General features: G+C 39.2%; 1 protein-coding gene across 1 annotated transcript in view; it reads left to right on the top strand.

The window, feature by feature from the left end:
* Positions 1-14,954, top strand: part of LOC145405488 (neurotrimin-like) — an 87,020-nt gene that overhangs the window by 22,650 nt on the left and 49,416 nt on the right. The window contains exon 3 of the mRNA XM_080276839.1: positions 4,114-4,324. Within this exon, the coding sequence (XP_080132965.1) occupies positions 4,114-4,324 (211 nt within the window). The remainder of the gene's footprint in view (positions 1-4,113; positions 4,325-14,954) is intronic.

The following is a 14,954-nucleotide window of genomic DNA, read 5'->3' on the forward strand; positions in this document are numbered from 1 at the left end:
AACATGCGTTACTTAAACAATATGTTTGCATGTATAACGGTACAGTGTAGTCTGGTGACTTTCCAAAATTTTGACTTTTACCCCTTCTTACCACCCTACGACACATACCCCTTACTTATACCCAGCATCAGGTAAAACACTGGAAGATATATAACTATTGTACAATAATTAACAACATGAATGGTATTAGAATAGCATTAACAAAACAGTAGTTAGGCTGGGTACCCGTGTTGTTGATGCGTAGATCCGCGGCACTCTCCCTCCACCCCTATCCCCATTGTTGATATATTGCTGTTCCTGCACTTCCATCTTCAGTGTCTAAGTCGGCTTCTTCGAAGTCCAGGGCTAAAACAATAGAGTTGACCTCATCGTCGGAATTGGATGTACCTGGATGCAAGCTGGCCAATCACGGCGAGTCTGGCGGGTGACGTCACCGAGTGCAACTTATAAATTGTGTCGCCAGGCCAGCTGACACTTCCCATGCAAACTCGGTATTTTCCCCGTGCTGATTATGACCTGTCTCATTATGCTGACCGTGAAAGTACAAATACGAAATATGAGTTACTCAAGCGCGTGTTACTTAAGGACTGACTGTATTAAAAAAAAAAAAAAAAATATATATATATATATATATATATATATATATATATATATATATATATATATATATATATATATATATATATATATATATTTAAAGCAATGCCGAATAACAGTGAGGCTAACAACACGTGGTAGGTGAGAGCACACACCATCCACTCAGTCGATGTAGCGGTGCTCTCGAGTGACTTCCCTTTCCTCTCTTCCTTTCTTCTTTCCTTCCGTCCTCTTCTGTCTTTTTTCCTTCATTCTTTCCTTTTCCTTATGCGTATTGGTGATTCTACAGCCCCTGTTCTGTCTTTGTTTCCTTCATTCTTTCTTCTTCCTTCTGCCTATGGGTGACTTTACACTGAGTGACAAACCAAATGGTTTCCTGTACACCAGGAAACCATTTGCATACACCAGGAAACCATTTACTACGCTGAGTGATAACCATGTAACCAAACTGTGGCGCCTGGTGGTTAGTGGGTAATTAGGGCTCTCCAATCGGATTGAGCCTGTGCAGGTTTATATCCAAGGGGTGGTTGGGGTTTACTGCTCACGTAATGCCACTCAGGGATGAGTGAAGTTGGTCACTCACATCTTAAATGTTAGGACCAACTTGCCTAGCCCCAGGCTCCTACATTCCTCTTGGGGAAACATAGGATTAGATGAAGAAGATGATGACTAACAGCATGAGACTGCTGGAGTCTTGGCTTATTGTAATATCTTATGTTGTTTTTCTGTTGTAAGTAGCCTACTAGGAAAACAAACAATTATACCTACTGCTATGCATGCCTGATTAAGACTTGAAGAAAAATAATAATTTTCGGCCGTAAGAACCCTAGTGCAATGATATACATTACGCCTTTCTTATATTGGTTTTATTTAGTCGCACTTATAATTGTTTCATTACTCTGCCACTTGTCCTCCTTTCCCCTTTGATGAGATAAAATTAATGATGAGCTTCTCTCTCCACGTTGCGTGTACCTCCAAAGGCAATGGTATCCATCATTTTGGCTTTTTTTTTTTTTTTTTTGCAGTATTATTTTTTTAAAATATATTTCCGATCTGGACATAGGTTTAACAGCCGGTACCCAAAGCCCAGTAGTCCTCCTACATACCATACACCTCTACGTGTCACCACATCGGCGGTAACAAACACCCACCGTCCATACTGAATACATGCTAGGAATGTCTCATACAGGGCTGGTGAGATGGTATTAGTGGTATTGTTTTTACGATGTGTCGGCGGGTCTTTGGTAGATACCGGTAAGTTAAGTCTGCTTTAACGAAAGTCAAATCCCTAAACTGTTCCCTGCCTCAGCCTGGATTTGAACCTGAGTCCATTAGGACTTCAGGCCACCTCTCTGCCTATTTAGCCACCGTCTCCCCCAATTATCAACCCCGTGAAGCAAGACGGTATCATTTTCATAGATCACTCTATACCGTTGCATGAGATTCAGCTGCCTATGTGCGTGTCTATCTTCCCCTCAGCTCCTCATAGGCTATTTGATTGATATGAATGAAACGTCTACATAAGTTTGGCTGGTTACTCCACTGTGTACAATTATCAACCGTGATTTTTAGGAGGGGGAGAGAGTCAGTCCCCCACCTATAGAAGAATCTCAGATATATTGAAAAGATGGCAGATATGGCCTTGGTATCATTGTACAGATCGCCCTCGTTTTACAGTGAGATGTGTTTGAAAAATCCATCTCATAACGGTTTATTGTATGTCGAGCATTTACATAATGGGTTAGATGGCGATATGCTTTTGGCAAAGGGTCACCAGCCCACAGAGTCTAAAACCAAGTGTGCAGTTCACCTTATCTGATACGGTAGTTATTTCAGTTCACTGCCTATTATTTGCTGTTTACCACCAGGAACAAGTCTAAAATTAAGTTTGCAACTCATCCAGACTAGTAGGTACTTCACTTCACTGCAGTTCACTTGTTTAATACCACCAATATATAGTCTGAAAATTTGTTTTAAACTACGTAAACTGCTCGTTATTTCATTTCACTTGCTGCTTAGACTCCAACACACACTTGTTTTATCACAGACTAGCACACCCTACAGTAATGAGTTCAAAGGCCTTCTTGGAACAAACAAAGGACAGTAAGCGTCCGTGTTGGCTATTTTATAAGCAAAAACAACGATCGTAAGTAGTCTAGAGAGGCTTTGTACAAGGTCATAAAGGTCGTATATGTGAATATGCTATCGTATACCAAAAAAAAAAATCATAACTTTTCGTCATGCATTAAATGATTCATTGCATATCGTTTCAGCATATAACGCAGTTCCGCTGTACATGTTATACAATAGACTCTCATCCGTCATGCGGTATTAGGGGAATGTGATCACCCAATGACTCTTGAGGGGTCAGCCCCCTCCCCAAAATATAAACAATCAGAGACTGGAGAAAGTGAGCACAGATTTCAGCAAACCTTCTCAGGTCAGTTAGTTTGATTCCTTGATAATGTCTTCCACTACATTAAATTTTCCAACATTTTTCACGGGGTCAGCCCCTACTGTGTAACTTATAAAGGACACAAAATTGGGGGAGAAGGGCAGATATTGCTTTGATACCTTAGTACATGTTGTTGAATGGGCTCCCATCCATTAATTAATGCTACTACTACTACTACTACTACAACCGTTGTTACTACTACTACTTCTACTACTACTATTACTACTACTACTACTACTACTACTACTACTACTGCTACTACTACTACTGCTACTACTACTACTACTACTACTACTACTACTGCTCACATACTCACTCAGTGTATCCTGGGATATCACCACTTCACTTATGCCATCACTGAATCCGTGTGTTTTTTTACACTGGGGTACTAGTTTCCTTTATGATGAAGTAATATTATTTTGCAGTTCTTTCAAATCGACATGCATAACGCGGGATTGGGTATGCATTTCCCAGGTTTTATCATAATGCACAGGAAGAAACTGTTCATATACTGTACTTTATTTCTTTCTAGTTTCTTTTATTCCCTTGCACTAAAAGCTGGTGAAATTATTTTGTTTCTCACTCTTTTCATTGTGCACAAGCGACATGGAGCCACAAAGGGACTGGTTTCCATTTCTTCTTTTTTTTTTTTTTTTTTTGCTTTCTAGTTCTTGCCCTGTTTCATTACTCTATCCCCATCTATTTTCTCTCTCCATTATATAATGAGATTATTGTTCCCCTCCTCTTTAAGTGTCATGGATCTACAAAGAGACGAGTGGTCACACGTTACTGATGGTTGCCACACATATCGTATCAGCCTGGGAGTGTTAATGTTTCACTGTTTACTTGTTCAGTTGGCGCTGATCTAGAAATGAATGGATAGTCACGCAGTTATGACGGTGGCCACATAGGTCATATGAACACGAAAATGTTAATGTTGCACTGTAATCTTGTTTAAGTGGCGTGGATCTACAAAGGGATGGGTGGTGGCATAGTGGTGACAGTCACCACACAAGTCATATGAACCTGAGAGTGTTAATGTTGTCTTATTTCTTGTTCAGGTGGCATGGATCTACAAAGGGACGGGTGGTCGCACAGTGCTCACAGTGGCTACGCAAGTCATCACGAAGAATCCACGCATATCAGCCACCCAGGAGGCTCAGGCATGGGTGCTGACCATCACCAACCTCACCAAGAAGGACCAAGGCGTGTACATGTGTCAGGTCAACACCAAGCCAGTCAGAAAGCAGCTCGGATTTATTAGGGTCGTTGGTAAGTGCTTCTTTATTTTTTTGTGGGGATACTTGGAAGTCAGAGTGGGTGATGGGAGAAGAGACCCCAGCAGTATTCTGACTGAGGACTTCATTCTGGGTGGAGGGAAAGCGAGATTCACCAACTCTCTGCCCTTTATTCATCACTGACCTTCTAAGCTGTATGTCTAACCCTCTTCATTCATACGCTGATGACTCCACCCTTCACCTCTCCATTCACTTCCTGCAGCGTCGAACATGCAAGGGATGACACTATGGCACACCTAATGTCTGGCTTGACTTATATCTCTGATTGGGGTAAAAATAATTTTGTGGTTTTCAATGCATCAAAAACTCAGTTCTTACATGTATCAACCCGAGTAAATCTTTCACAGGAGTACCCTCTAATTTTTGCCAATATCCAGCTCAATCCTGCATCATCTTTAAAAATACATGGGGTTTCAGTCTCTCGGAATTTATCTTGGAAAGAACATATTACATTTCTTGTAAAATCTGCTTCCAAGAGATTTGGTGTGGTAAGACGACTCTGTTCTTTCTTTACCCCTGCCCAGTTGTTGACTTTATACACGGGTTTTATTTGCCCTTGTCTAGAATACGACTCTCATGTCTGGGGAGGCTCCCCCACGTAAAGTTCTTCTCAACAAGGTGAAGTCGGAGGCCTTTCATCTCATTAACTCTTCTCCCCTTACTGGCTCTCTTCAACCTCTGTCTCTTCGCCACACTGTTGCATCTTTATCTTTTTTCTGTCACTGCTTCAGTGGTCACTGTTCCTTTGAACTGTCTGCTTGCATCCTTCCACCACTACAGCGGGAGCGTAGCACCCGTCTAGCAACAAACTCCTATCCCTTTTCTGTCCAACTCTCTACAGCAAGAGTTAACTGTTACTTCCAGTCCTTCAGGTATACAACGGGTCAACTGTGGAACTGTCTCCCTCTGTTTGTATTTCCTCCTGCCTATGATTTCCAGTCTTTCAAAAGCAGTGTGTCCAGGCATCTCGGAAATAACGGTTCTTGAATTTAGGTCGCTGTTATATTTGTTTTCTTCTTGGAGGGAAGGATTTGTGGGCTCCTGGCCTTGGTTCCTTATATATATATATATATATATATATATATATATATATATATATATATATATATATATATATATATATATATAAAAGACCTGGTAGGCCGGGTATTCAAAATTGTTGTCTTCACTATAACAAAAACAGCCATTTGAAGATGATTTCCTTTACTTCCTTATCTTGAGGTTTGTACAAGCTGCCTTACATTCATCATGGAATTTATTTATTTTTCAGAAATCATGTTTTTTTGAAAAATTGTAGAATGCATCACACTGAACAAAAATAATGCCCTTTTTCATTTACCAAGCATGGGCAATTTCCCTCTGTTGATGGTTGTGTTCATGGGCCAATTAACGTTTCCTACTAAGTGAACCTAATTCAAGGAAGGTGTGCTAATTAACTACTGCTGTGCTGATCATTTTTAAGGTAGTTTACCTCCCCTGAATTACTGCTTTATAACTAATGTTAACTGTGCCTCACATGAATTTTGCAGTGTGGCCCGCGCAAACATTCATTGTACCCTTTGCCTCGGCAAGGGGTTAATTAGTAACAGCTGCGAGTGTGTAATAAATGTGTAATGTCCAGCAAAGTTCCACGAAGAATTACAGTGAATAACTTCATGTGGTACTATTTCGAGGAAAACATATAATTACTGGATTATGCATAACATTCAGTATAGTATAATTGATATTATGTATTTTGTCATAACAACACGTATTTTTATTCTTGTTAAAAAAATGACAATAAATGAAGTAAATATGTATAAGAAAAGTCTGTACAAACTAATACTTCTCCATTTCACACGTGTATTCCACATTTCACTGTCCCCCATTATGCCAAAGATGCCAACTGAGTGCCTGAGGATGTCTGAGGGCAGATGGAGAGGCATAGAAACTCAAAAAGAACCGTGCAAGAATACATCTTACCAAAGTTTGAACTGTCATGTTTCACAGAGGACAAAACTCCAACACATATATCTACATTTTCACAGCAGTGCCTCTTACACCCCTCCCCCCCACCTTCACATCCCACACTTCCATGAACATTCCCTGAAGTGAAGGAATTATATAGTTTTCTTTTTGACTTGCATACTGTAATTCCAAAGAGAATTTCTTTAGCAGTTTTAAAAGTAATTAAAAAACTGTTGACTGTTGATAAGAAATATGCTGTTACAAAGTAAACACAGTATATAAGCTAATATATTAATCTTATTAAGATTTAATGGAACCATCTCTCGAGCCACTTAAGTATGATAGACTAATTATAAGGTAATGGTTATAGGCTCACACTTTTAATTAAATAACTATATGCATTTTTGTCGTAAAGGTAGATGATCATTCATTGTTTAAAGTAGGTAATATCTTTGATTTATAAACTTCAGTAGGCTGGAAATCCGAGGTGCACCGCAAGTGCAAAACAAATGTTTATAATAATAATCTTCTTTCCGAATGATATATGTCTAGTAATTCCTCATCAAATTCCCCCCACCCTCACAAATGAGAAAAATTATCGTTTCATCCAACGCTGAAGCTGTATGACGTCACAGTGCACCTCGGAATGGCTCCGACTGTTATGTTGCAGTTCATGGGTTAAGCTTGCTCCGTCCTCTCTCATTACACATCTCTGGTTCAGAAGACTTAATCTCATTTATGCTACTGATGCAGTTAAAGTTCTTCAGGGTAGTTGGGCAATGGTCTTTTATTATCTTTTGTGTGATGGATGAGATTTTTTTGTTATTTTAAGGTTGACACCCTTGCAGCCCAACACCCAATCGTGCATTAAATTATAATTGCAGCAAAATATGTCCCTGAGGTCTCCCGACACATGGACGTTGTCTTGGCATTTTGTTACGAATCTTTACACGCACCCAGCTGATGAATAAATCAGTTATTTGCAGTGACGCAATATGCTTGACACCATCGCGCAAGTGGAACTACCTGCTTCCTGCCTGGGCGGGCAGCTTTTTTTTTTTTCGTCTTCTTTTTTTGGTAACACTTCGAAACGAGTTCAGCGAGAAATGATTAGGCGGTGCCGCACCTACCTCAGGAGTAGATGAAACAACTCGGCTAATCAAAACAAAAAATCACCAGAAAAGCCGTGTTTTCACATTTAACCAACTTATACCTAACAAACTTAGGCCTAACTTTACATTACGTTAGCTTGCCATAATACCTTATTTTGTCTCGGGGGGATGACGAAAGTGAGACGTTGCCGAGTCTTTTCCCCTGGCACTCGATCAGTTGTTGCTAGTATGACTGGATGACCAATTATTAAAAAAAAAAAAAAAAAAAAAAAAAAAAACTCTGGCTGGAAGGTTCCTTTCTGCTTCCAAGCAGTGGGTTCGGGCCTTTATCGTGCTCCTGTCTGTACTTCATTTCTCCCAGCGTGAACATCTAGGATTTATTGTTCATGATTTACTCGTGTCCTGGAGTATTGGCAGTATCATGAACCATGGTGGTGGTTCATAATAGGGATCGCCCAGGAATTAACTGAAAACTAAATAGAAGTCACCTAAAAACCATCTTAGAAAGCAAACTTATTCTTGAAACAACATCCAGAGGATTCCTCTTCAATGATTTAGATCAGCCAAGTATTGATAATATGGAAAAGAATTGTTATAAGAAAGTTAGGTACATTCGAAATTTGCCACTTTGTTCATATTGTTAATATTCATATTATTGTTCGCAGGTCTTCATGAAAATCTGTTCTGTGTCTCGGGATAAAAACAAGCCAGTCGTACTTAATGGGTCACTGTGCGTGTCCATGGCCTATTTTAAAACACTTAATCGAAATATAATCATCTACTTTCCGGATACATAGAGATTCCTCTGCGCCTTTGCAAGCACGTGAGAAGCCATTCAAGTACGGAATCGCCGTCAAGTATCAATAGTTCATCACTAACAGCGTGATTATATTAAATTTAATAGTGTAATACGTCATTACGAAGTGGAAAACACTAGCTAGTTGATCACTTACGCTGGCAATGAAGCACCACTGTGGGAAAGAGTCTTTGTGTAATTAACACGCACTGGTGCGATTTTGCACCGTTACTTTATTTTTTAAGTCAATGGTTTATTTAGCTTTTTAGTTCATCCCTGAAGTCCCAGCAGGCTTGTGTGTAGATGTCACGTGACACAACTGAAAAACGCGGGTTTGTGTTTTGCGTTCTGATTGGAAGTGACCAAGTTATGATATCCTGACCATTTCTTAAAGCAAACACTGTGAACTAACGCCAAACTTGGATCAGTTTTTCAACGTTATTGGAATAATATTCATCGTGACAGTGACCTTCTCACGAGTCAACTGCACGGGGGGCGCAGAGGAACGGAGAAAGGAAGAGATGGAGGAAGGGGACGAGGAAGTGGCAGAGGAGGAGATGAAGAGGGCATGGGGGAGGCACAAGAAGTGCCCACTGCATCAATTATTACTGTAACTAATGTAGTAGTGTTGCATTTTCAATTTCACACACACACACACACACACACACACACACACACACACACACACACACACACACACACACACACACACACACACACACACACACACACACACACACAAAACAAAAGCTACCCATTATTATGCAAAATTGTCGTCCAAAGCACAAAACAGCAGATTCTGATCCTGTCTTGTAATCAGTTTGAAAATATAACATTTCAGATTTTACTCAGTACAACTTCTTAAAAATTATCTTTGTTTAATCAACCAGCAAGATATAGAGATTCTGAAACAATCAATGTCTACTGTAAGAGGCCTCTTATTTATAGTAAACTGAAACAAAATGAAGACCAGAATTTAAAATAACAACCAACAATCAGTGTGTGCAAACCCACAACACCACAACAATGAAAATTATTAGAAAATGCCAAGTGTTTAGTGTCATAACATAAAAGCTTTAATGGTAATGAAAACGCATGAATTCTGATTGTTTCATTCATAAATGGATTATAAAAAAGTACTCAAGGTAGGCAAATAAAAAAATAGTAATTTAAAAATGGGGAACAGAGATTGCTAAAAGATGCAAATAAACAAGGACGGATCGCTGGAGAGCTGGAGACCATATAACACTAGCAAGAATTCAAGTTTTCAATGTAAACCCACAAATCCCTGTTTTGGCTCATTACAAACTGCTAATACCAGAGTCAAAAGCGATTCGTGGGTTTATACTGTCAGCGTTACTTGAATTCTTACTAGTTTTTCATGCTCAACAGTTATCCTTCCTTGTTTGCTTCCTGTTTTTACCAATCCCTATTCTCCATTTTTAAATCACTAATTCTTTATTTACCTAGTATTTATATGAGGAGCGGTGAGTATTCCAGTGTACGTAAATGAGGAGGGTAACTTACTTTCATAAGGAAACGGTATTTGGTTAATGAATATAGGAGAGAACTCTGTCATGAAAGATGGGAAATATAGGCCAGAAAGTACAGGAAACTGAGGAGAAAAAGAACTGTAATGTATTGTGTACCATGAATATGCAATTTGCTCAGTTGGAAGCACACAGTGAAAAAGGGGGTGTATTGTGATTTTTGTAATGATAACTTTCGTGCTATAACAAAGGTTTAAGGAAGTACTGTCGTGTGTTCATGGTATTAAGTTTTGTCGTGCTTAGGGTTTATTTATGGAAATACACATCGCTTTCTCGGTCATTTCGACATTGTTCGGCAAGTATGGAGTGCTATAATGGTACTGGACCATAGGGAAAGTTGAATTTTATAACATATGGTTACCAGGGAGACTTTTTATTATTTATTTTATTTTATTTTATTTTTTTGCCAGATTATGCTGCCTTTTTGGAGATTGTGTACAACAGTGTTTCCCTAATGTTTTTGGCCGTGACTCTGAACACAAAATTATTTTTTTTGGCTTGCTGATCCTCGGGGCAGAAACATAATTTCAGTGTTTCTTCTTTTAGTTTTATCCAATACAGTTTATTAGACAAAATGCAATGGACAGCATAAAGTAAAATTTATTAAAATTTCTTGAATAAATTTTACTGAATATAACTTTAAAAGTAAATTTCAAAATTTCTTATGTTTATCGAAGAAAATGAAAGGCACAGCTTCATGTAAATGTAATTTATTGCAAAATTAGGCAATCAAAGGAAAACACTCTTTTGACTGGCAACCATGATGCATCTTCATGAGTGAGTCCTTCTGACTACTGATTCTTTGCTGATAAATGTAGTAAACAAAAATTGTGCTTACCATGATGATGCTTTTCTATGATCACACTAATGACAGGAATTTGGTAATTTCTTTCTTCAGGACTTCACTGCAAAAAACGAAAAGGAAGAAAACATTTAGTGACTACTGTGACGTTCCTTCTTTTTATGGGCGAGATTATCCAAATTCGGCATTATAAGATAGGTAGAGCACAGTGCAACTCATGCTGAGAATCCAGATGGTTCCTTACTTAAGTCCTGATCGTCACAAGAGCTGAAAATCCTTGTTCACAGGGATATATTGTTGGAAAAGGGAGAAGAGCCTTTTCAGCCCCACGAGACAGAATAGGGTTATCCTTGTGTTGAGCCTAGAATCTAGAGAAGGAGAGATTTTCAAAACGTTGCTTCTGCACCTGATTTTCCTGGAAATCCACAAGGACTCCTTGAGAACCTGGCATATCATCTCCAACTTCACTGACGTTCACACTGAACACATTCCTGGCCCAGCTATGTTGACATAGGTTGACATTTTCTGGCAAACATTTGTCCATTTCCTCCTGAAGCTTCTTCAAATGATCTAGAAAAGCCACTTTAACGTTAGCAAGGGCTATTTCCGATGAATCTTCCAGCACTGCACTCAGCTCTGGAAAAGCACCCGTTTTTCCCCTGACTAATCTTTCTCTCCAATGTGCAAGTTTCTTCTTGAATTAGCCAATTTTTTCATTAATGTCCACCATAGTTTGATTTCGGCCTTGCATGGCTGAGTTCATTTCATTCAGGTGCCTGAAGATGTCGCCTACATAAGCCAGCTTTGCCACCCAAGCAGCATCTTTGAAGCAGTCGGTCTGCTTATGCTTCTTCTCTTGAAGAAAACTTCTGCTTCAGTTTTTAGGTCAATATCCCGTTCAAGAATGAGCCCTCGAGACAGCCAGCGGACATGAGAGTGGAAAAGTAAGTCCTTGTGATGTGATCCCATCTCTTCACAGATTTTATGGAAAACGCTTTAGTTCAAAGCTCGGGCCCTGATAAAATTCATAATTTGGATAACATCATCCAGAACCACATGGAGTTCTGGTTGGAGACATAGAGAGGCCAAGTTTTCCCGATGTAAGAAACAGTGAAGTATTGTGACGTCTGGGTTTCCTCTTTCAGTTCGAGTAGCAAACCTACATAGATGGAGCTCCATCAGTACACACAGCTAAACAGTTAAACCAGTCTAAGTTGTGTTTCTTGAAAAAAAAAAAATATATATGCCCACCATAACAAAGATGTCTCCTCCAGTTGTGGCTGTTGACAGGACACTACAGAACAGAAATTCCCCCAGAATCCTGTCATCTCTGCAAATCACAAAAGCCGTGAGGCCGTGAGTTGAAGTTCTCCGGCAATGACCACAGATTCGTCTATCTGCAATGAAAATTTTCTTGCTTTTTCCAACGCCACAATTAATTGATCCATAATAAGTAATGACATGAAATCAGTTCGATGTTTGATGCTGTTGTTAGAAAGTGGCACCAATTCAATCCTCTTAGCAACATCTGCCCCAGAAGTATTTTTCACAGCAGCTACTGCTGCTGGTTCTACCAGCTCCCCTCCAATGTTATGAGGCTTTTTGCATCTTGCACTATGCCATGCCACTTCAAACGACGCCAAGGAAGTTTTCCGCAAAGAAAAAACTGAGCATGAAGGAGCATCAATCAGCCTTCGTTTTACCTGTTCTTCCTTATCTTTCCAGTAACTTAGGGGCTTTTCAACAAAGATTGGATGAACTGAACACAAGTGACGTTTTAGTTTGTTCTCCTCCACACTCCACAGATTCCTTGATGAGGACTTAAAGGCACTGGACACACTGAGGATGGACATTCCCCGATCTCTCAGCTCAGAGAAGCCGTATTTCAGAAACTCAGGTAGATACTGCAACTGTTTGCTTTGAGCCATCATCTCCTCTGAAATTCAATCCTGAAATGAATGTATATGTCGTTTCCGTTGACGAAACTTGTCTTTAAACCAAACGCGTTTCATTAGCGGACAACTGTGGTCCTAAGGAAACGTTTCTAATGACACAACACAACAATGAGAGCAAAACTGAAATACGCATTGAAGAAATATAAATCACTGCAAGACACCACTTGAGAATCGTTTATGACACACCCGTATTATTGTAGCGTGTTGGAGCACAAGGGATACGTAGATCATTTATGCCGATTTAAAGGATGAGAGAAATTAAACCAAGGGAAGCCTAACAACATTTCAAGAAAACCAGAAACTATTGCGTTGTGTTGTTAGAAGACACAGTTCGTTAGAGCCCCAGCTGTCCGCTACGCGTGTCATTAGAAGACAAGTTTCGTTAGCGGACACGATATATATATATATATATATATATATATATATATATATATATATATATATATATATATATATATATATATATATATGCATGTATGTATAAGCTATATATTACAAACGTGGTGTAACATACACCGTATATATATATATATATATATATATATATATATATATTTACTTGTTTTTCGAAATATGTAGTTAAAAAACTATAAATCACTTGTATAAAGTAAATATTTTAAAATTCATAACTACTATAACTACTACTACAACTACTACTACTAATGATAATAATAATAATAATAATAATAATAATAATAATAAATACTGAAAAGTATTCTCGGAACACTGTATACGAGTTTACCTCTCTATGCTTTCAGACAGAAATTAGCAGTCAAATGGCTGGTTATTTCTGACAACGAATCTGCGTGCATTCGACAAATTACATATATAATTATTTAATGAATACGGGCACTCTTCCCATGAATTTGAACGTAAATGCAAATTCCATGATATAAGAATAATTCAGATACAGATAAATAGTGTATTCGAATGCATTCAAAGAATAGACTACTGAATACGAATACCCCATCTCTACAGCATACACTGTTCAGTCACATACGTCTCACTTACAGACGCTCACCCGCATACTCAGTAATAATAATTTCAATTGTAAAACACACTCATGTAGAAATTACCAACCTTATCACAGAAGTCAAAACAAGAAAGTATATCTTTAGCAAGTTTCATTCCTTGAGTGAAAATTCCCAGACTTAAGCTATTTCCTCTATTGGACTATTAAACGGCTACTCTACTCATGAATTAGCTTGGCAATCACAGTACGGTAATAATGAAAGAAAAACATTCGGGAGCCGAATGCTAATCGCCTGCCAGATAATGCTTTAGGCTAAGTTACAAGCTACTTAAAAATCAAATGTGAAGAAAATTAGCAAAACTCTACTGAATTCAGTCACCGCGTTTCACAAAAGCCAGTCCATATTAAAGTTGACCTTTGGCAGCCATTTTGGTTACCTTGACCTTGACCCTGAGTGCCCATTTTCGAACTTGTCCAATAATTTGGCAATGTCTTGATACCCTGAAGGTTTCATGTTGATAGCTCAAGCCGTTCATGAGATATAATGGTGCTAAAAATGGGTGATAAAAACTGATTCACCTTTGGCAGTCATTTTAGATAATTAATAGTATGAATTATTAACCAGAGACTAGAGATAAGTCTCTGGGTATGAATCCGACTCAAATTAGTAATAAAAGCTCTCTGGTATTATCTTCTGCTCTCAACAATGATGACACTTCTCAACTTGTGCTTTTTACCACTAAACACACAATACAACATCCTCTAGAGGAAAATATATTCGATACCAGTCCTCTTCCTCTTGCTGTGGCCAGTCATACTGTTGGGTGATACTGTTAATGCCTCATTGGCTCCTCTTCCTGTGCGGTGGGTGAAACAGCCCATACTGTCAACCAGGCCACCCTTGGGTACTCTTTGGGTCTAGTTCCACTCTCCTTGTTGGATCTTCCGGGGGTCGAATTGTGAGGTGGAGGTGCCAGTGGATTCTCTACCTGCCATACAGTGGGCATAGTGCTTAGATGACACAGAGCCGTCACAAACACTTAATTGGTCTTGACTCTTCTGCTTGGTGTCTATGGTTGTGGCGTGATGTGCTGCGGAGCTGGGGATGCATTATGCTAGCGGGGTACATGGATGGCACCGTAATTGTGGTGGTTGTTGGTGCTGGTGTGAGACTGGGAAGAGGTGGCAACACCACACTGTTTTTGAGGCCAGCTTGTTGATCGTGTGGATAAGGGACTTTAGGATAACCTCGATGACTCGAGAGCCCTTTCAGTTAATGTATTTCTTCAACACTGGGTGCCGAAACTGCAGCTTCTTTCGACATGTGTCAGTGAGCCACCACGGACTGCACACCGTTTGGCCGTATTTTCCCCACTATTGTCATTTATAACACTTTGATCCCTGTGGCTGGTAAGGTGAGAGTCTTTATTTTCTACCGAGTACTTACCTGAAAAATATGTAAGATGTAT

This window comes from Coenobita brevimanus, chromosome 67, assembly GCF_032717465.1.
Source record: "Coenobita brevimanus isolate Jiangsu-jjx chromosome 67, ASM3271746v2, whole genome shotgun sequence".
Taxonomy (NCBI): Eukaryota; Metazoa; Arthropoda; class Malacostraca; order Decapoda; family Coenobitidae; genus Coenobita; species Coenobita brevimanus.